Source organism: Penaeus vannamei, chromosome 19 (assembly GCF_042767895.1).
Source record: "Penaeus vannamei isolate JL-2024 chromosome 19, ASM4276789v1, whole genome shotgun sequence".
In the NCBI taxonomy this organism is placed as follows: domain Eukaryota; kingdom Metazoa; phylum Arthropoda; class Malacostraca; order Decapoda; family Penaeidae; genus Penaeus; species Penaeus vannamei.
This window is the reverse complement of record NC_091567.1, coordinates 14,114,682-14,129,681: the sequence shown is the minus strand read 5'-3', so window position 1 is coordinate 14,129,681 and position 15,000 is coordinate 14,114,682. Positions and strand designations below refer to the sequence as shown.

At 56.3% G+C, this 15,000-nt stretch overlaps 1 protein-coding gene across 1 annotated transcript in view; it reads right to left on the bottom strand.

Moving 5' to 3' along the window:
- Nucleotides 1-15,000, bottom strand: part of LOC138864918 (uncharacterized) — a 61,955-nt gene that overhangs the window by 16,609 nt on the left and 30,346 nt on the right. The window contains exons 2-5 of the mRNA XM_070133561.1: nt 11,922-12,188; nt 2,478-2,675; nt 2,127-2,324; nt 1,659-1,856 (exon numbers count right to left, since the gene is read on the bottom strand). Of these exons, the coding sequence (XP_069989662.1) occupies nt 1,659-1,856; nt 2,127-2,324; nt 2,478-2,675; nt 11,922-12,188 (861 nt within the window). The remainder of the gene's footprint in view (nt 1-1,658; nt 1,857-2,126; nt 2,325-2,477; nt 2,676-11,921; nt 12,189-15,000) is intronic.

The following is a 15,000-nucleotide window of genomic DNA, read 5'->3' as shown; positions in this document are numbered from 1 at the left end:
CGAGTTGAATATACGGGGAGATACCATAACACTTGTTCTCTCACACTCTTTATCTGTCTTTTTATCTATCTATCTATCTATCTATATCTATATCTCTATTTCTATCTCTATCTCTCTCTCTCTCTCTCTCTCTCTCTCTCTCTCTCTCTCTCTCTCTCTCTCTCTCTCTCTCTCTCTCTCTCTCTCTCTCTCTCTCCTGTGCGTGTGTGTGTGCGTTTATCCGTCTTGTGTAGGATTGTAAATCAATTTCTCAAATTATATTCCTTTCCGAGGGTTTACTTTCTATATTTTATACAACAGATGTTAATATAACTATCGCAACCTTGAACACATACGAGAAAAACTAGAATACACTAACGAAAAGAAAAGAAAAAAAACATCACATTTTCAGTCGAAGCAGAAATCCACCAACACGTAAATAAACAAACCAAACACACCACGCTCCACCAGGGCGACGTGCTCCCTCTCCCTCGGGGAAGGGGGCGGCAGAACGCGACACAGAACGACACGGCGAGCAGAGGCGCAATACACAGCGCCACGGAAATACGAAACACTAGATAGGCCTATACTCGGGTACCTCCCCAAGACCCAGTGCACAGAATCTCACGAGATACGACGAAAGGACAGGCAAGAGAAGGCATGATAAAGATTGGGACAGATGGAGGCATGATGGCTCTCTTTCTCTCTCTCTCTCTCTGTCTCTCTCTCTCTCTCTCTCTCTCTCTGTCTCTCTCTCTCTCTCTCTCTCTCTCTCTCTCTCTCTCTCCCTCCTTCTCTCTCTCCCTCCTTCTCTCCTTCTCTCCTTCTCTCCCTCTCTCCCTCTCTCCCCCTCTCTCTCTCTGACACCCTTGGCCCTCGCAGTACACCTCCCTATCCCACGGGATAGGAACCCACAGGAGAACCCCCTTTCGCAAGAGACCCGCGGGGGAGGCATCAGTCACCCACCGGGTTATGTGCCACGACCCCCGGACCACACAGGGGGTGCCGTGACTCCGTTCGCAAGAGGAGGGAGAGGCTTCATGTGAGGCAGAAACCAGCTGGGCCAACGACGAGGCTTCATGTGAGGCAGAAACCAGCTGGGCGAACGACGAGGCTCCATTTGAGGCAGAAACCAGCTGGGCGAACGACGAGGCTTCATGTGAGGCAGAAACCAGCTGGGCCAACGACGAGGCTTCATGTGAGGCAGAAACCAGCTGGGCCAACGACGAGGCTTCAGTTGAGGCAGAAACCAGCTGGGCCAACGACGAGGCTTCATGTGAGGCAGAAACCAGCTGGGCGACCGACGAGGCTTCATGTGAGGCAGAAACCATCTGGGCGAACGACGAGGCTTCATGTGAGGCAGAAACCAGCTGGGCGAAAGACAAGGCTTCGTTTGAGGCAGAAACCAGCTGGGCGAACGACGAGGCTTCATGTGAGGCAGAAACCAGCTGGGCGAACGACGAGGCTTCATTTGAGGCAGAAACCAGCTGGGCGAACGACGAGGCTTCATGTGAGGCAGAAACCAGCTGGGCGAACGACGAGGCTTCATTTGAGGCAGAAACCAGCTGGCCGAACGACGAGGCTTCATGTGAGGCAGAAACCAGCTGGACGAACGACGAGGCTTCAGTTGAGGCAGAAACCAGCTGGGCGAACGACGAGGCTTCATGTGAGGCAGAAACCAGCTGGACGAACGACGAGGCTTCATGTGAGGCAGAAACCAGCTGGGCCAACGACGAGGCTTCCTTTGAGGCAGAAACCAGCTGGACGAACGACGAGGCTTCATGTGAGGCAGAAACCAGCTGGGCGAACGATGAGGCTTCCTTTGAGGCAGAAACCAGCTGGGCGAACGACGAGGCTTCATGTGAGGCAGAAACCAGCTGGCCGAACGACGAGGCTTCATGTGAGGCAGAAACCAGCTGGACGAACGACGAGGCTTCAGTTGAGGCAGAAACCAGCTGGGCGAACGACGAGGCTTCATGTGAGGCAGAAACCAGCTGGGCGAACGACGAGGCTTCATTTGAGGCAGAAACCAGCTGGCCGAACGACGAGGCTTCATGTGAGGCAGAAACCAGCTGGACGAACGACGAGGCTTCAGTTGAGGCAGAAACCAGCTGGGCGAACGACGAGGCTTCATGTGAGGCAGAAACCAGCTGGACGAACGACGAGGCTTCATGTGAGGCAGAAACCAGCTGGGCCAACGACGAGGCTTCCTTTGAGGCAGAAACCAGCTGGACGAACGACGAGGCTTCATGTGAGGCAGAAACCAGCTGGGCGAACGATGAGGCTTCCTTTGAGGCAGAAACCAGCTGGGCGAACGACGAGGCTTCATTTGAGGCAGAAACCAGCTGGGCGAACGACGAGGCTTCATTTGAGGCAGAAACCAGCTGGGCGAACGACGAGGCTTCATGTGAGGCAGAAACCAGCTGGGCGAACGACGAGGCTTCAGTTGAGGCAGAAACCAGCTGGGCGAAAGACAAGGCTTCGTTTGAGGCAGAAACCAGCTGGGCGAACGACGAGGCTTCATTTGAGGCAGAAACCAGCTGGGCGAACGACGAGGCTTCATGTGAGGCAGAAACCAGCTGGGCGAACGACGAGGCTTCATGTGAGGCAGAAACCAGCTGGGCGAAAGACAAGGCTTCGTTTGAGGCAGAAACCAGCTGGGCGAACGACGAGGCTTCATGTGAGGCAGAAACCAGCTGGGCGAACGACGAGGCTTCATGTGAGGCAGAAACCAGCTGGGCGAACGACGAGGCTTCATGTGAGGCAGAAACCAGCTGGGCGAACGACGAGGCTTCATTTGAGGCAGAAACCAGCTGGGCCAACGACAAGGCTTCATTTGAGGCAGAAACCAGCTGGGCGAACGACGAGGCTTCATTTGAGGCAGAAACCAGCTGGGCGAACGACGAGACTTCATGTGAGGCAGAAACCAGCTGGGCGAACGACGAGGCTTCATGTGAGGCAGAAACCAGCTGGGCGAACGACGAGGCTTCATGTGAGGCAGAAACCAGCTGGGCGAACGACGAGGCTTCATGTGAGGCAGAAACCAGCTGGGCGAACGACGAGGCTTCATGTGAGGCAGAAACCAGCTGGGCGAACGACGAGGCTTCATTTGAGGCAGAAACCAGCTGGGCGAACGACGAGGCTTCATGTGAGGCAGAAACCAGCTAGGTGAATGACGAGGCTTCATGTGAGGCAGAAACCAGCTGGGCCAACGACGAGGCTTCATGTGAGGCAGAAACCAGCTGGGCGAACGACGAGGCTTCATGTGAGGCAGAAACCAGCTAGGTGAATGACGAGGCTTCATGTGAGGCAGAAACCAGCTGGGCGAACGACGAGGCTTCATGTGAGGCAGAAACCAGCTGGGCCAACGACAGGGCTTCATGTGAGGCAGAAACCAGCTAGGTGAATGACGAGGCTTCATTTGAGGCAGAAACCAGCTGGGCGAACGACGAGGCTTCATGTGAGGCAGAAACCAGCTGGACGAACGACGAGGCTTCATGTGAGGCAGAAACCAGCTGGGCGAACGACGAGGCTTCATTTGAGGCAGAAACCAGCTGGACGAACGACGAGGCTTCATGTGAGGCAGAAACCAGCTGGCCGAACGACGAGGCTTCATTTGAGGCAGAAACCAGCTGGGCGAACGACGAGGCTTCATGTGAGGCAGAAACCAGCTGGGCGAACGACGAGGCTTCATGTGAGGCAGAAACCAGCTGGGCGAACGACGAGGCTTCATTTGATGCAGAAACCAGCTGGGTGAACGACGAGGCTTCATGTGAGGCAGAAACCAGCTGGGCGAACGACGAGGTTTCATTTGAGGCAGAAACCAGCTGGGCGAACGACGAGGCTTCATTTGAGGCAGAAACCAGCTGGGCGAACGACGAGGCTTCATTTGAGGCAGAAACCAGCTGGGCGAACGACGAGGTTTCATTTGAGGCAGAAACCAGCTGGGCGACCGACGAGGCTTCATGTGAGGCAGAAACCAGCTGGGCGAACGACGAGGCTTCATTTGAGGCAGAAACCAGCTGGGCGAACGACGAGGCTTCATGTGAGGCAGAAACCAGCTGGACGAACGACGAGGCTTCATGTGAGGCAGAAACCAGCTGGGCGAACGACGAGGCTTCATTTGAGGCAGAAACCAGCTGGGCGAACGACGAGGCTTCATGTGAGGCAGAAACCAGCTGGGCGAACGACGAGGCTTCATGTGAGGCAGAAACCAGCTGGGCCAACGACGAGGCTTCATTTGAGGCAGAAACCAGCTGGGCGAACGACGAGGCTTCATGTGAGGCAGAAACCAGCTGGGCCAACGACGAGGCTTCATTTGAGGCAGAAACCAGCTGGGCGAACGACGAGGCTCCATTTGAGGCAGAAACCAGCTGGGCGAACGACGAGGCTTCATGTGAGGCAGAAACCAGCTGGACGAACGACGAGGCTTCATGTGAGGCAGAAACCAGCTGGGCGAACGACGAGGCTCCATTTGAGGCAGAAACCAGCTGGGCGAACGACGAGGCTTCATGTGAGGCAGAAACCAACTGGACGAACGACGAGGCTTCGTTTGAGGCAGAAACCAGCTGGGCGAAGGACGAGGCTTCATGTGAGGCAGAAACCAGCTGGGCCAACGACGAGGCTTCATGTGAGGCAGAAACCATCTGGGCGAACGACGAGGCTTCATGTGAGGCAGAAACCAGCTGGGCGAACGACGAGGCTTCGTTTGAGGCAGAAACCAGCTGGACGAACGACGAGGCTTCATGTGAGGCAGAAACCAGCTGGGCCAACGACGAGGCTTCATGTGAGGCAGAAACCAGCTGGGCGAACGACGAGGCTTCCTTTGAGGCAGAAACCAGCTGGGCGAACGACGAGGCTTCATGTGAGGCAGAAACCAGCTGGGCGAACGACGAGGCTTCCTTTGAGGCAGAAACCAGCTGGGCGAACGACGAGGCTTCATTTGAGGCAGAAACCAGCTGGGCGAACGACGAGGCTTCATGTGAGGCAGAAACCAGCTGGGCGAACGACGAGGCTTCATGTGAGGCAGAAACCAGCTGGGCGAACGACGAGGCTTCATGTGAGGCAGAAACCAGCTGGGCGAACGACGAGGCTTCATGTGAGGCAGAAACCAGCTGGGCGAACGACGAGGCTTCATGTGAGGCAGAAACCAGCTGGGCGAACGACGAGGTATCATGTGAGGCAGAAACCAGCTGGGCGAACGACGAGGCTTCATGTGAGGCAGAAACCAGCTGGGCGAACGACGAGGCTCCATTTGAGGCAGAAACCAGCTGGGCGAACGACGAGGCTTCATGTGAGGCAGAAACCAGCTGGGCCAACGACGAGGCTTCGTTTGAGGCAGAAACCAGCTGGGCGAACGACGAGGCTTCATGTGAGGCAGAAACCAGCTGGGCGAACGACGAGGCTTCATTTGAGGCAGAAACCAGCTGGGCGAACGACGAGGCTTCATGTGAGGCAGAAACCAGCTGGGCGAACGACGAGGCTTCATGTGAGGCAGAAACCAGCTGGACGAACGACGAGGCTTCGTTTGAGGCAGAAACCAGCTGGGCGAACGACGAGGCTTCATGTGAGGCAGAAACCAGCTGGGCGAACGACGAGGCTTCGTTTGAGGCAGAAACCAGCTGGGCGAACGACGAGGCTTCATGTGAGGCAGAAACCAGCTGGGCGAACGACGAGGCTTCATGTGAGGCAGAAACCAGCTGGGCGAACGACGAGGCTTCATGTGAGGCAGAAACCAGCTGGGCGAACGACGAGGCTTCATGTGAGGCAGAAACCAGCTGGGCCAACGACGAGGCTTCATGTGAGGCAGAAACCAGCTGGGCGAACGACGAGGCTTCATGTGAGGCAGAAACCATCTGGGCGAACGACGAGGCTTCATGTGAGGCAGAAACCAGCTGGGCGAACGACGAGGCTTCCTTTGAGGCAGAAACCAGCTGGACGAACGACGAGGCTTCATGTGAGGCAGAAACCAGCTGGGCCAACGACGAGGCTTCATGTGAGGCAGAAACCAGCTGGGCGAACGACGAGGCTTCCTTTGAGGCAGAAACCAGCTGGGCGAACGACGAGGCTTCATGTGAGGCAGAAACCAGCTGGACGAACGACGAGGCTTCATGTGAGGCAGAAACCAGCTGGGCGAACGACGAGGCTTCATGTGAGGCAGAAACCAGCTGGGCGAACGACGAGGCTTCATGTGAGGCAGAAACCAGCTGGGCGAACGACGAGGCTTCATGTGAGGCAGAAACCAGCTGGGCGAACGACGAGGCTTCATGTGAGGCAGAAACCAGCTGGGCGAACGACGAGGCTTCATGTGAGGCAGAAACCAGCTGAGCGAACGACGAGGCTTCATGTGAGGCAGAAACCAGCTGGGCGAACGACGAGGCTTCGTTTGAGGCAGAAACCAGCTGGGCGAACGACGAGGCTTCATGTGAGGCAGAAACCAGCTGGGCGAACGACGAGGCTTCATGTGAGGCAGAAACCAGCTGGGCGAACGACGAGGCTTCATGTGAGGCAGAAACCAGCTGGGCGAACGACGAGGCTTCATGTGAGGCAGAAACCAGCTGGGCGAACGACGAGGCTTCATTTGAGGCAGAAACCATCTGGGCGAACGACGAGGCTTCGTTTGAGGCAGAAACCAGCTGGACGAACGACGAGGCTTCGTTTGAGGCAGAAACCAGCTGGGCCAACGACGAGGCTTCATGTGAGGCAGAAACCAGCTGGGCGAACGACGAGGCTTCGTTTGAGGCAGAAACCAGCTGGGCGAACGACGAGGCTTCATGTGAGGCAGAAACCATCTGGGCGAACGACGAGGCTTCATGTGAGGCAGAAACCATCTGGGCGAACGACGAGGCTTCGTTTGAGGCAGAAACCAGCTGGGCGAACGACGAGGCTTCGTTTGAGGCAGAAACCAGCTGGGCGAACGACGAGGCTTCATGTGAGGCAGAAACCAGCTGGGCGAACGACGAGGCTTCGTTTGAGGCAGAAACCAGCTGGACGAACGACGAGGCTTCATTTGAGGCAGAAACCAGCTGGGCGAACGACGAGGCTTCCTTTGAGGCAGAAACCAGCTGGGCGAAGGACGAGGCTTCATGTGAGGCAGAAACCAGCTGGGCGAACGACGAGGCTTCGTTTGAGGCAGAAACCAGCTGGACGAACGACGAGGCTTCATTTGAGGCAGAAACCAGCTGGACGAACGACGAGGCTTCATGTGAGGCAGAAACCAGCTGGACGAACGACGAGGCTTCATGTGAGGCAGAAACCAGCTGGGCGAACGACGAGGCTTCGTTTGATGCAGAAACCAGCTGGGCGAACGACGAGGCTTCATGTGAGGCAGAAACCAGCTGGGCGAACGACGAGGCTCCATTTGAGGCAGAAACCATCTGGGCGAACGACGAGGCTTCGTTTGATGCAGAAACCAGCTGGGCGAACGACGAGGCTTCATGTGAGGCAGAAACCATCTGGGCGAACGACGAGGCTTCGTTTGATGCAGAAACCAGCTGGGCGAACGACGAGGCTTCATTTGAGGCAGAAACCAGCTGGGCGAACGACGAGGCTTCGTTTGATGCAGAAACCAGCTGGGCGAACGACGAGGCTTCGTTTGAGGCAGAAACCATCTGGGCGAACGACGAGGCTTCGTTTGAGGCAGAAACCAGCTGGGCGAACGACGAGGCTTCATGTGAGGCAGAAACCAGCTGGGCGAACGACGAGGCTCCATTTGAGGCAGAAACCATCTGGGCGAACGACGAGGCTTCGTTTGAGGCAGAAACCATCTGGGCGAACGACGAGGCTTCGTTTGATGCAGAAACCAGCTGGGCGAACGACGAGGCTTCATGTGAGGCAGAAACCAGCTGGGCGAACGACGAGGCTTCGTTTGAGGCAGAAACCAGCTGGACGAACGACGAGGCTTCATGTGAGGCAGAAACCATCTGGGCGAACGACGAGGCTTCGTTTGAGGCAGAAACCAGCTGGGCGAACGACGAGGCTTCGTTTGAGGCAGAAACCAGCTGGACGAACGACGAGGCTTCATGTGAGGCAGAAACCAGCTGGGCGAACGACGAGGCTTCGTTTGAGGCAGAAACCAGCTGGGCGAACGACGAGGCTTCGTTTGAGGCAGAAACCAGCTGGACGAACGACGAGGCTTCATGTGAGGCAGAAACCAGCTGGGCGAACGACGAGGCTTCATGTGAGGCAGAAACCAGCTGGGCGAACGACGAGGCTTCATTTGAGGCAGAAACCAGCTGGGCGAACGACGAGGCTTCATGTGAGGCAGAAACCAGCTGGGCGAACGACGAGGCTTCATGTGAGGCAGAAACCAGCTGGGCGAACGACGAGGCTTCATGTGAGGCAGAAACCATCTGGGCGAACGACGAGGCTTCGTTTGATGCAGAAACCAGCTGGGCGAACGACGAGGCTTCATGTGAGGCAGAAACCAGCTGGGCGAACGACGAGGCTTCGTTTGAGGCAGAAACCAGCTGGACGAACGACGAGGCTTCATGTGAGGCAGAAACCAGCTGGGCGAACGACGAGGCTTCATGTGAGGCAGAAACCAGCTGGACGAACGACGAGGCTTCATTTGAGGCAGAAACCATCTGGGCGAACGACGAGGCTTCGTTTGATGCAGAAACCAGCTGGGCGAACGACGAGGCTTCATGTGAGGCAGAAACCAGCTGGGCGAACGACGAGGCTTCATTTGAGGCAGAAACCATCTGGGCGAACGACGAGGCTTCGTTTGATGCAGAAACCAGCTGGGCAAACGACGAGGCTTCGTTTGAGGCAGAAACCAGCTGGACGAACGACGAGGCTTCATTTGAGGCAGAAACCAGCTGGGCGAAGGACGAGGCTTCATGTGAGGCAGAAACCAGCTGGGCGAACGACGAGGCTTCGTTTGAGGCAGAAACCAGCTGGACGAACGACGAGGCTTCATTTGAGGCAGAAACCAGCTGGGCGAACGACGAGGCTTCCTTTGAGGCAGAAACCAGCTGGGCGAACGACGAGGCTTCGTTTGAGGCAGAAACCAGCTGGGCGAACGACGAGGCTTCATGTGAGGCAGAAACCAGCTGGGCGAACGACGAGGCTTCGTTTGAGGCAGAAACCAGCTGGGCGAACGACGAGGCTTCATGTGAGGCAGAAACCAGCTGGGCGAACGACGAGGCTTCATGTGAGGCAGAAACCAGCTGGGCGAACGACGAGGCTTCATGTGAGGCAGAAACCAGCTGGGCGAACGACGAGGCTTCATGTGAGGCAGAAACCAGCTGGGCCAACGACGAGGCTTCATGTGAGGCAGAAACCAGCTGGGCGAACGACGAGGCTTCATGTGAGGCAGAAACCAGCTGGGCGAACGACGAGGCTTCATGTGAGGCAGAAACCAGCTGGGCGAACGACGAGGCTTCCTTTGAGGCAGAAACCAGCTGGACGAACGACGAGGCTTCATGTGAGGCAGAAACCAGCTGGGCCAACGACGAGGCTTCATGTGAGGCAGAAACCAGCTGGGCGAACGACGAGGCTTCCTTTGAGGCAGAAACCAGCTGGGCGAACGACGAGGCTTCATGTGAGGCAGAAACCAGCTGGACGAACGACGAGGCTTCATGTGAGGCAGAAACCAGCTGGGCGAACGACGAGGCTTCATGTGAGGCAGAAACCAGCTGGGCGAACGACGAGGCTTCATGTGAGGCAGAAACCAGCTGGGCGAACGACGAGGCTTCATGTGAGGCAGAAACCAGCTGGGCGAACGACGAGGCTTCATGTGAGGCAGAAACCAGCTGGGCGAACGACGAGGCTTCATGTGAGGCAGAAACCAGCTGAGCGAACGACGAGGCTTCATGTGAGGCAGAAACCAGCTGGGCGAACGACGAGGCTTCGTTTGAGGCAGAAACCAGCTGGACGAACGACGAGGCTTCATGTGAGGCAGAAACCAGCTGGGCGAACGACGAGGCTTCATTTGAGGCAGAAACCAGCTGGGCGAACGACGAGGCTTCATGTGAGGCAGAAACCAGCTGGGCGAACGACGAGGCTTCATTTGAGGCAGAAACCAGCTGGGCGAACGACGAGGCTTCATTTGAGGCAGAAACCATCTGGGCGAACGACGAGGCTTCGTTTGAGGCAGAAACCAGCTGGACGAACGACGAGGCTTCGTTTGAGGCAGAAACCAGCTGGGCCAACGACGAGGCTTCATGTGAGGCAGAAACCAGCTGGGCGAACGACGAGGCTTCGTTTGAGGCAGAAACCAGCTGGGCGAACGACGAGGCTTCATGTGAGGCAGAAACCATCTGGGCGAACGACGAGGCTTCATGTGAGGCAGAAACCATCTGGGCGAACGACGAGGCTTCGTTTGAGGCAGAAACCAGCTGGGCGAACGACGAGGCTTCGTTTGAGGCAGAAACCAGCTGGGCGAACGACGAGGCTTCATGTGAGGCAGAAACCAGCTGGGCGAACGACGAGGCTTCGTTTGAGGCAGAAACCAGCTGGACGAACGACGAGGCTTCATTTGAGGCAGAAACCAGCTGGGCGAACGACGAGGCTTCCTTTGAGGCAGAAACCAGCTGGGCGAACGACGAGGCTTCATGTGAGGCAGAAACCAGCTGGGCGAACGACGAGGCTTCGTTTGAGGCAGAAACCAGCTGGACGAACGACGAGGCTTCATTTGAGGCAGAAACCAGCTGGACGAACGACGAGGCTTCATGTGAGGCAGAAACCAGCTGGACGAACGACGAGGCTTCATGTGAGGCAGAAACCAGCTGGGCGAACGACGAGGCTCCATTTGAGGCAGAAACCATCTGGGCGAACGACGAGGCTTCGTTTGATGCAGAAACCAGCTGGGCGAACGACGAGGCTTCATGTGAGGCAGAAACCAGCTGGGCGAACGACGAGGCTCCATTTGAGGCAGAAACCATCTGGGCGAACGACGAGGCTTCGTTTGAGGCAGAAACCAGCTGGACGAACGACGAGGCTTCATGTGAGGCAGAAACCAGCTGGGCGAACGACGAGGCTTCATGTGAGGCAGAAACCAGCTGGACGAACGACGAGGCTTCATTTGAGGCAGAAACCATCTGGGCGAACGACGAGGCTTCGTTTGATGCAGAAACCAGCTGGGCGAACGACGAGGCTTCATGTGAGGCAGAAACCAGCTGGGCGAACGACGAGGCTTCATTTGAGGCAGAAACCATCTGGGCGAACGACGAGGCTTCGTTTGATGCAGAAACCAGCTGGGCGAACGACGAGGCTTCGTTTGAGGCAGAAACCAGCTGGACGAACGACGAGGCTTCATTTGAGGCAGAAACCAGCTGGGCGAAGGACGAGGCTTCATGTGAGGCAGAAACCAGCTGGGCGAACGACGAGGCTTCGTTTGAGGCAGAAACCAGCTGGACGAACGACGAGACTTCATGTGAGGCAGAAACCAGCTGGGCGAACGACGAGGCTTCATGTGAGGCAGAAACCAGCTGGGCCAACGACGAGGCTTCACGTGAGGCAGAAACCAGCTGGGCGAACGACGAGGCTTCATTTGAGGCAGAAACCAGCTGGGCCAACGACGAGGCTTCATTTGAGGCAGAAACCAGCTGGCCAACGACAAGGCTTCATGTGAGGCAGAAACCAGCTGGGCCAACGACGAGGCTTCATTTGAGGCAGAAACCAGCTGGGCCAACGACGAGGCTTCATTTGAGGCAGAAACCAGCTGGCCAACGACAAGGCTTCATGTGAGGCAGAAACCAGCTGGGCGAACGACGAGGCTTCATGTGAGGCAGAAACCAGCTGGGCGAACGACGAGGCTTCGTTTGAGGCAGAAACCAGCTGGGCCAACGACGAGGCTTCATGTGAGGCAGAAACCAGCTGGGCGAACGACGAGGCTTCCTTTGAGGCAGAAACCAGCTGGGCCAACGACGAGGCTTCATTTGAGGCAGAAACCAGCTGGCCAACGACAAGGCTTCATGTGAGGCAGAAACCAGCTGGGCCAACGACGAGGCTTCATGTGAGGCAGAAACCAGCTGGGCGAACGACGAGGCTTCCTTTGAGGCAGAAACCAGCTGGGCGAAAGACAAGGCTTCGTTTGAGGCAGAAACCAGCTGGGCGAACGACGAGGCTTCATGTGAGGCAGAAACCAGCTGGGCGAACGACGAGGCTTCATTTGAGGCAGAAACCAGCTGGGCCAACGACGAGGCTTCCTTTGAGGCAGCAACCAGCTGGGCGAACGACAGGGCTTCATGTGAGGCAGAAACCAGCTGGGCGAACGACGAGGCTTCATGTGAGGCAGAAACCAGCTGGGCGAACGACGAGGCTTCATGTGAGGCAGAAACCAGCTGGGCGAACGACGAGGCTTCATGTGAGGCAGAAACCAGCTGGGCGAACGACGAGGCTTCCTTTGAGGCAGAAACCAGCTGGGCGAACGACGAGGCTTCCTTTGAGGCAGAAACCAGCTGGGCGAACGACGAGGCTTCCTCTGAGGCAGAAACCAGCTGGGCCAACGACGAGGCTTCATTTGAGGCAGAAACCAGCTGGGCGAACGACAAGGTTTCATTTGAGGCAGAAACCAGCTGGGCGAACGACGAGGCTTCCTTTGAGGCAGAAACCAGCTGGGCGAACGACGAGGCTTCCTTTGAGGCAGAAACCAGCTGGGCGAACGACGAGGCTTCATTTGAGGCAGAAACCAGCTGGGCGAACGACGAGGCTTCCTTTGAGGCAGAAACCAGCTGGGCGAACGACGAGGCTTCCTTTGAGGCAGAAACCAGCTGGGCGAACGACGAGGCTTCCTCTGAGGCAGAAACCAGCTGGGCGAACGACGAGGCTTCCTTTGAGGCAGAAACCAGCTGGGCCAACGACGAGGCTTCATTTGAGGCAGAAACCAGCTGGGCGAACGACAAGGTTTCATTTGAGGCAGAAACCAGCTGGGCGAACGACGAGGCTTCCTTTGAGGCAGAAACCAGCTGGGCGAACGACGAGGCTTCCTCTGAGGCAGAAACCAGCTGGGCGAACGACGAGGCTTCCTTTGAGGCAGAAACCAGCTGGGCGAACGACGAGGCTTCCTTTGAGGCAGAAACCAGCTGGGCGAACGACGAGGCTTCCTCTGAGGCAGAAACCAGCTGGCCAACGACGAGGCTTCATGTGAGGCAGAAACCAGCTGGGCCAACGACGAGGCTTCATGTGAGGCAGAAACCAGCTGGGCGAACGACGAGGCTTCCTTTGAGGCAGAAACCAGCTGGGCGAAAGACAAGGCTTCGTTTGAGGCAGAAACCAGCTGGGCGAACGACGAGGCTTCATTTGAGGCAGAAACCAGCTGGGCGAACGACGAGGCTTCATGTGAGGCAGAAACCAGCTGGGCGAACGACGAGGCTTCATGTGAGGCAGAAACCAGCTGGGCGAACGACAGGGCTTCATGTGAGGCAGAAACCAGCTGGGCGAACGACGAGGCTTCATTTGAGGCAGAAACCAGCTGGGCGAACGACGAGGCTTCATGTGAGGCAGAAACCAGCTGGGCGAACGACAGGGCTTCATGTGAGGCAGAAACCAGCTGGGCGAACGACGAGGCTTCCTTTGAGGCAGAAACCAGCTGGGCGAACGACGAGGCTTCCTTTGAGGCAGAAACCAGCTGGGCGAACGACGAGGCTTCCTTTGAGGCAGAAACCAGCTGGGCGAACGACGAGGCTTCCTCTGAGGCAGAAACCAGCTGGGCGAACGACGAGGCTTCCTCTGAGGCAGAAACCAGCTGGGCGAACGACGAGGCTTCATGTGAGGCAGAAACCAGCTGGGCGAACGACGAGGCTTCCTTTGAGGCAGAAACCAGCTGGGCGAACGACGAGGCTTCCTCTGAGGCAGAAACCAGCTGGGCGAACGACGAGGCTTCCTCTGAGGCAGAAACCAGCTGGGCGAACGACGAGGCTTCGTTTGAGGCAGAAACCAGCTGGACGAACGACGAGGCTTCATTTGAGGCAGAAACCAGCTGGGCGAACGACGAGGCTTCATGTGAGGCAGAAACCAGCTGGGCGAACGACGAGGCTTCCTCTGAGGCAGAAACCAGCTGGGCGAACGACGAGGCTTCATGTGAGGCAGAAACCAGCTGGGCGAACGATGAGCCAACTATTCTCCCTTTTTTAGTGCTAGTAATATAGTTTTTATTTATTTATTTATTCTATTTGCTCACTACTGCTGGGGAGGGCGAGGAAATCCGACGATTTTATTTATTTATCTATTGGTGTATTTCCATTTATTTTTTATTTACATTTATTTTTTTATTTCCATTTATTTTTTGTTTCCATGTATTCTTTATTTCCATTAATTTTTTTTCTCATTTTTTATTCTATTTTTACTTCCATCCTCCAACATCAACGAAGATGGAACTTGAACAAAAAGAAAAAAAAAGTGAGCACAGCGGCCTGCATAAATCCAATACTACATAAGCCCTAAATCACCCTTACAGACATCATATCACCCTTCATGACAGCGCCACTCCCCATCCAGTGCATGACAAAGACACAACAAGCCCACGCTATCCCCGCCCTCCCCATCCTTCCCCCATCAATCCTCCCATTTTCCTCCCCTTCCCCAATGGCCCTCTACCCCTCCCCATCCTTCCCCCATCAATCCTCCCATTTCCTCCCCTTCCCCAATGGCCCTCTACCCCTCCCCATCCTTCCCCCATCAATCCTCCCATTTCCTCCCCTTCCCCAATGGCCCTCTACCCCTCCCCATCCTTCCCCCATCAATCCTCCCATTTCCTCCCCTTCCCCAATGGCCCTCTACCCCTCCCCATCCTTCCCCCATCAATCCTCCCATTTCCTCCCCTTCCCCAATGGCCCTCTACCCCTCCCCATCCTTCCCTCATCAATCCTCCCATTTTCCTCCCCTTACCCAATGACCCTCTACCCCCCCCCCCCCCGCAGCCTGATGAACACCTACGCAAGAAACAAACTATTTGCTACACACACATACGTAGAATGATGCGGATGAGGATAATAATAACAGTTATGACGATGATGACAATGTTAATAACAATTATGATGTCACTACTAGTAGTTGGAATGGTAACCATGATAAAAA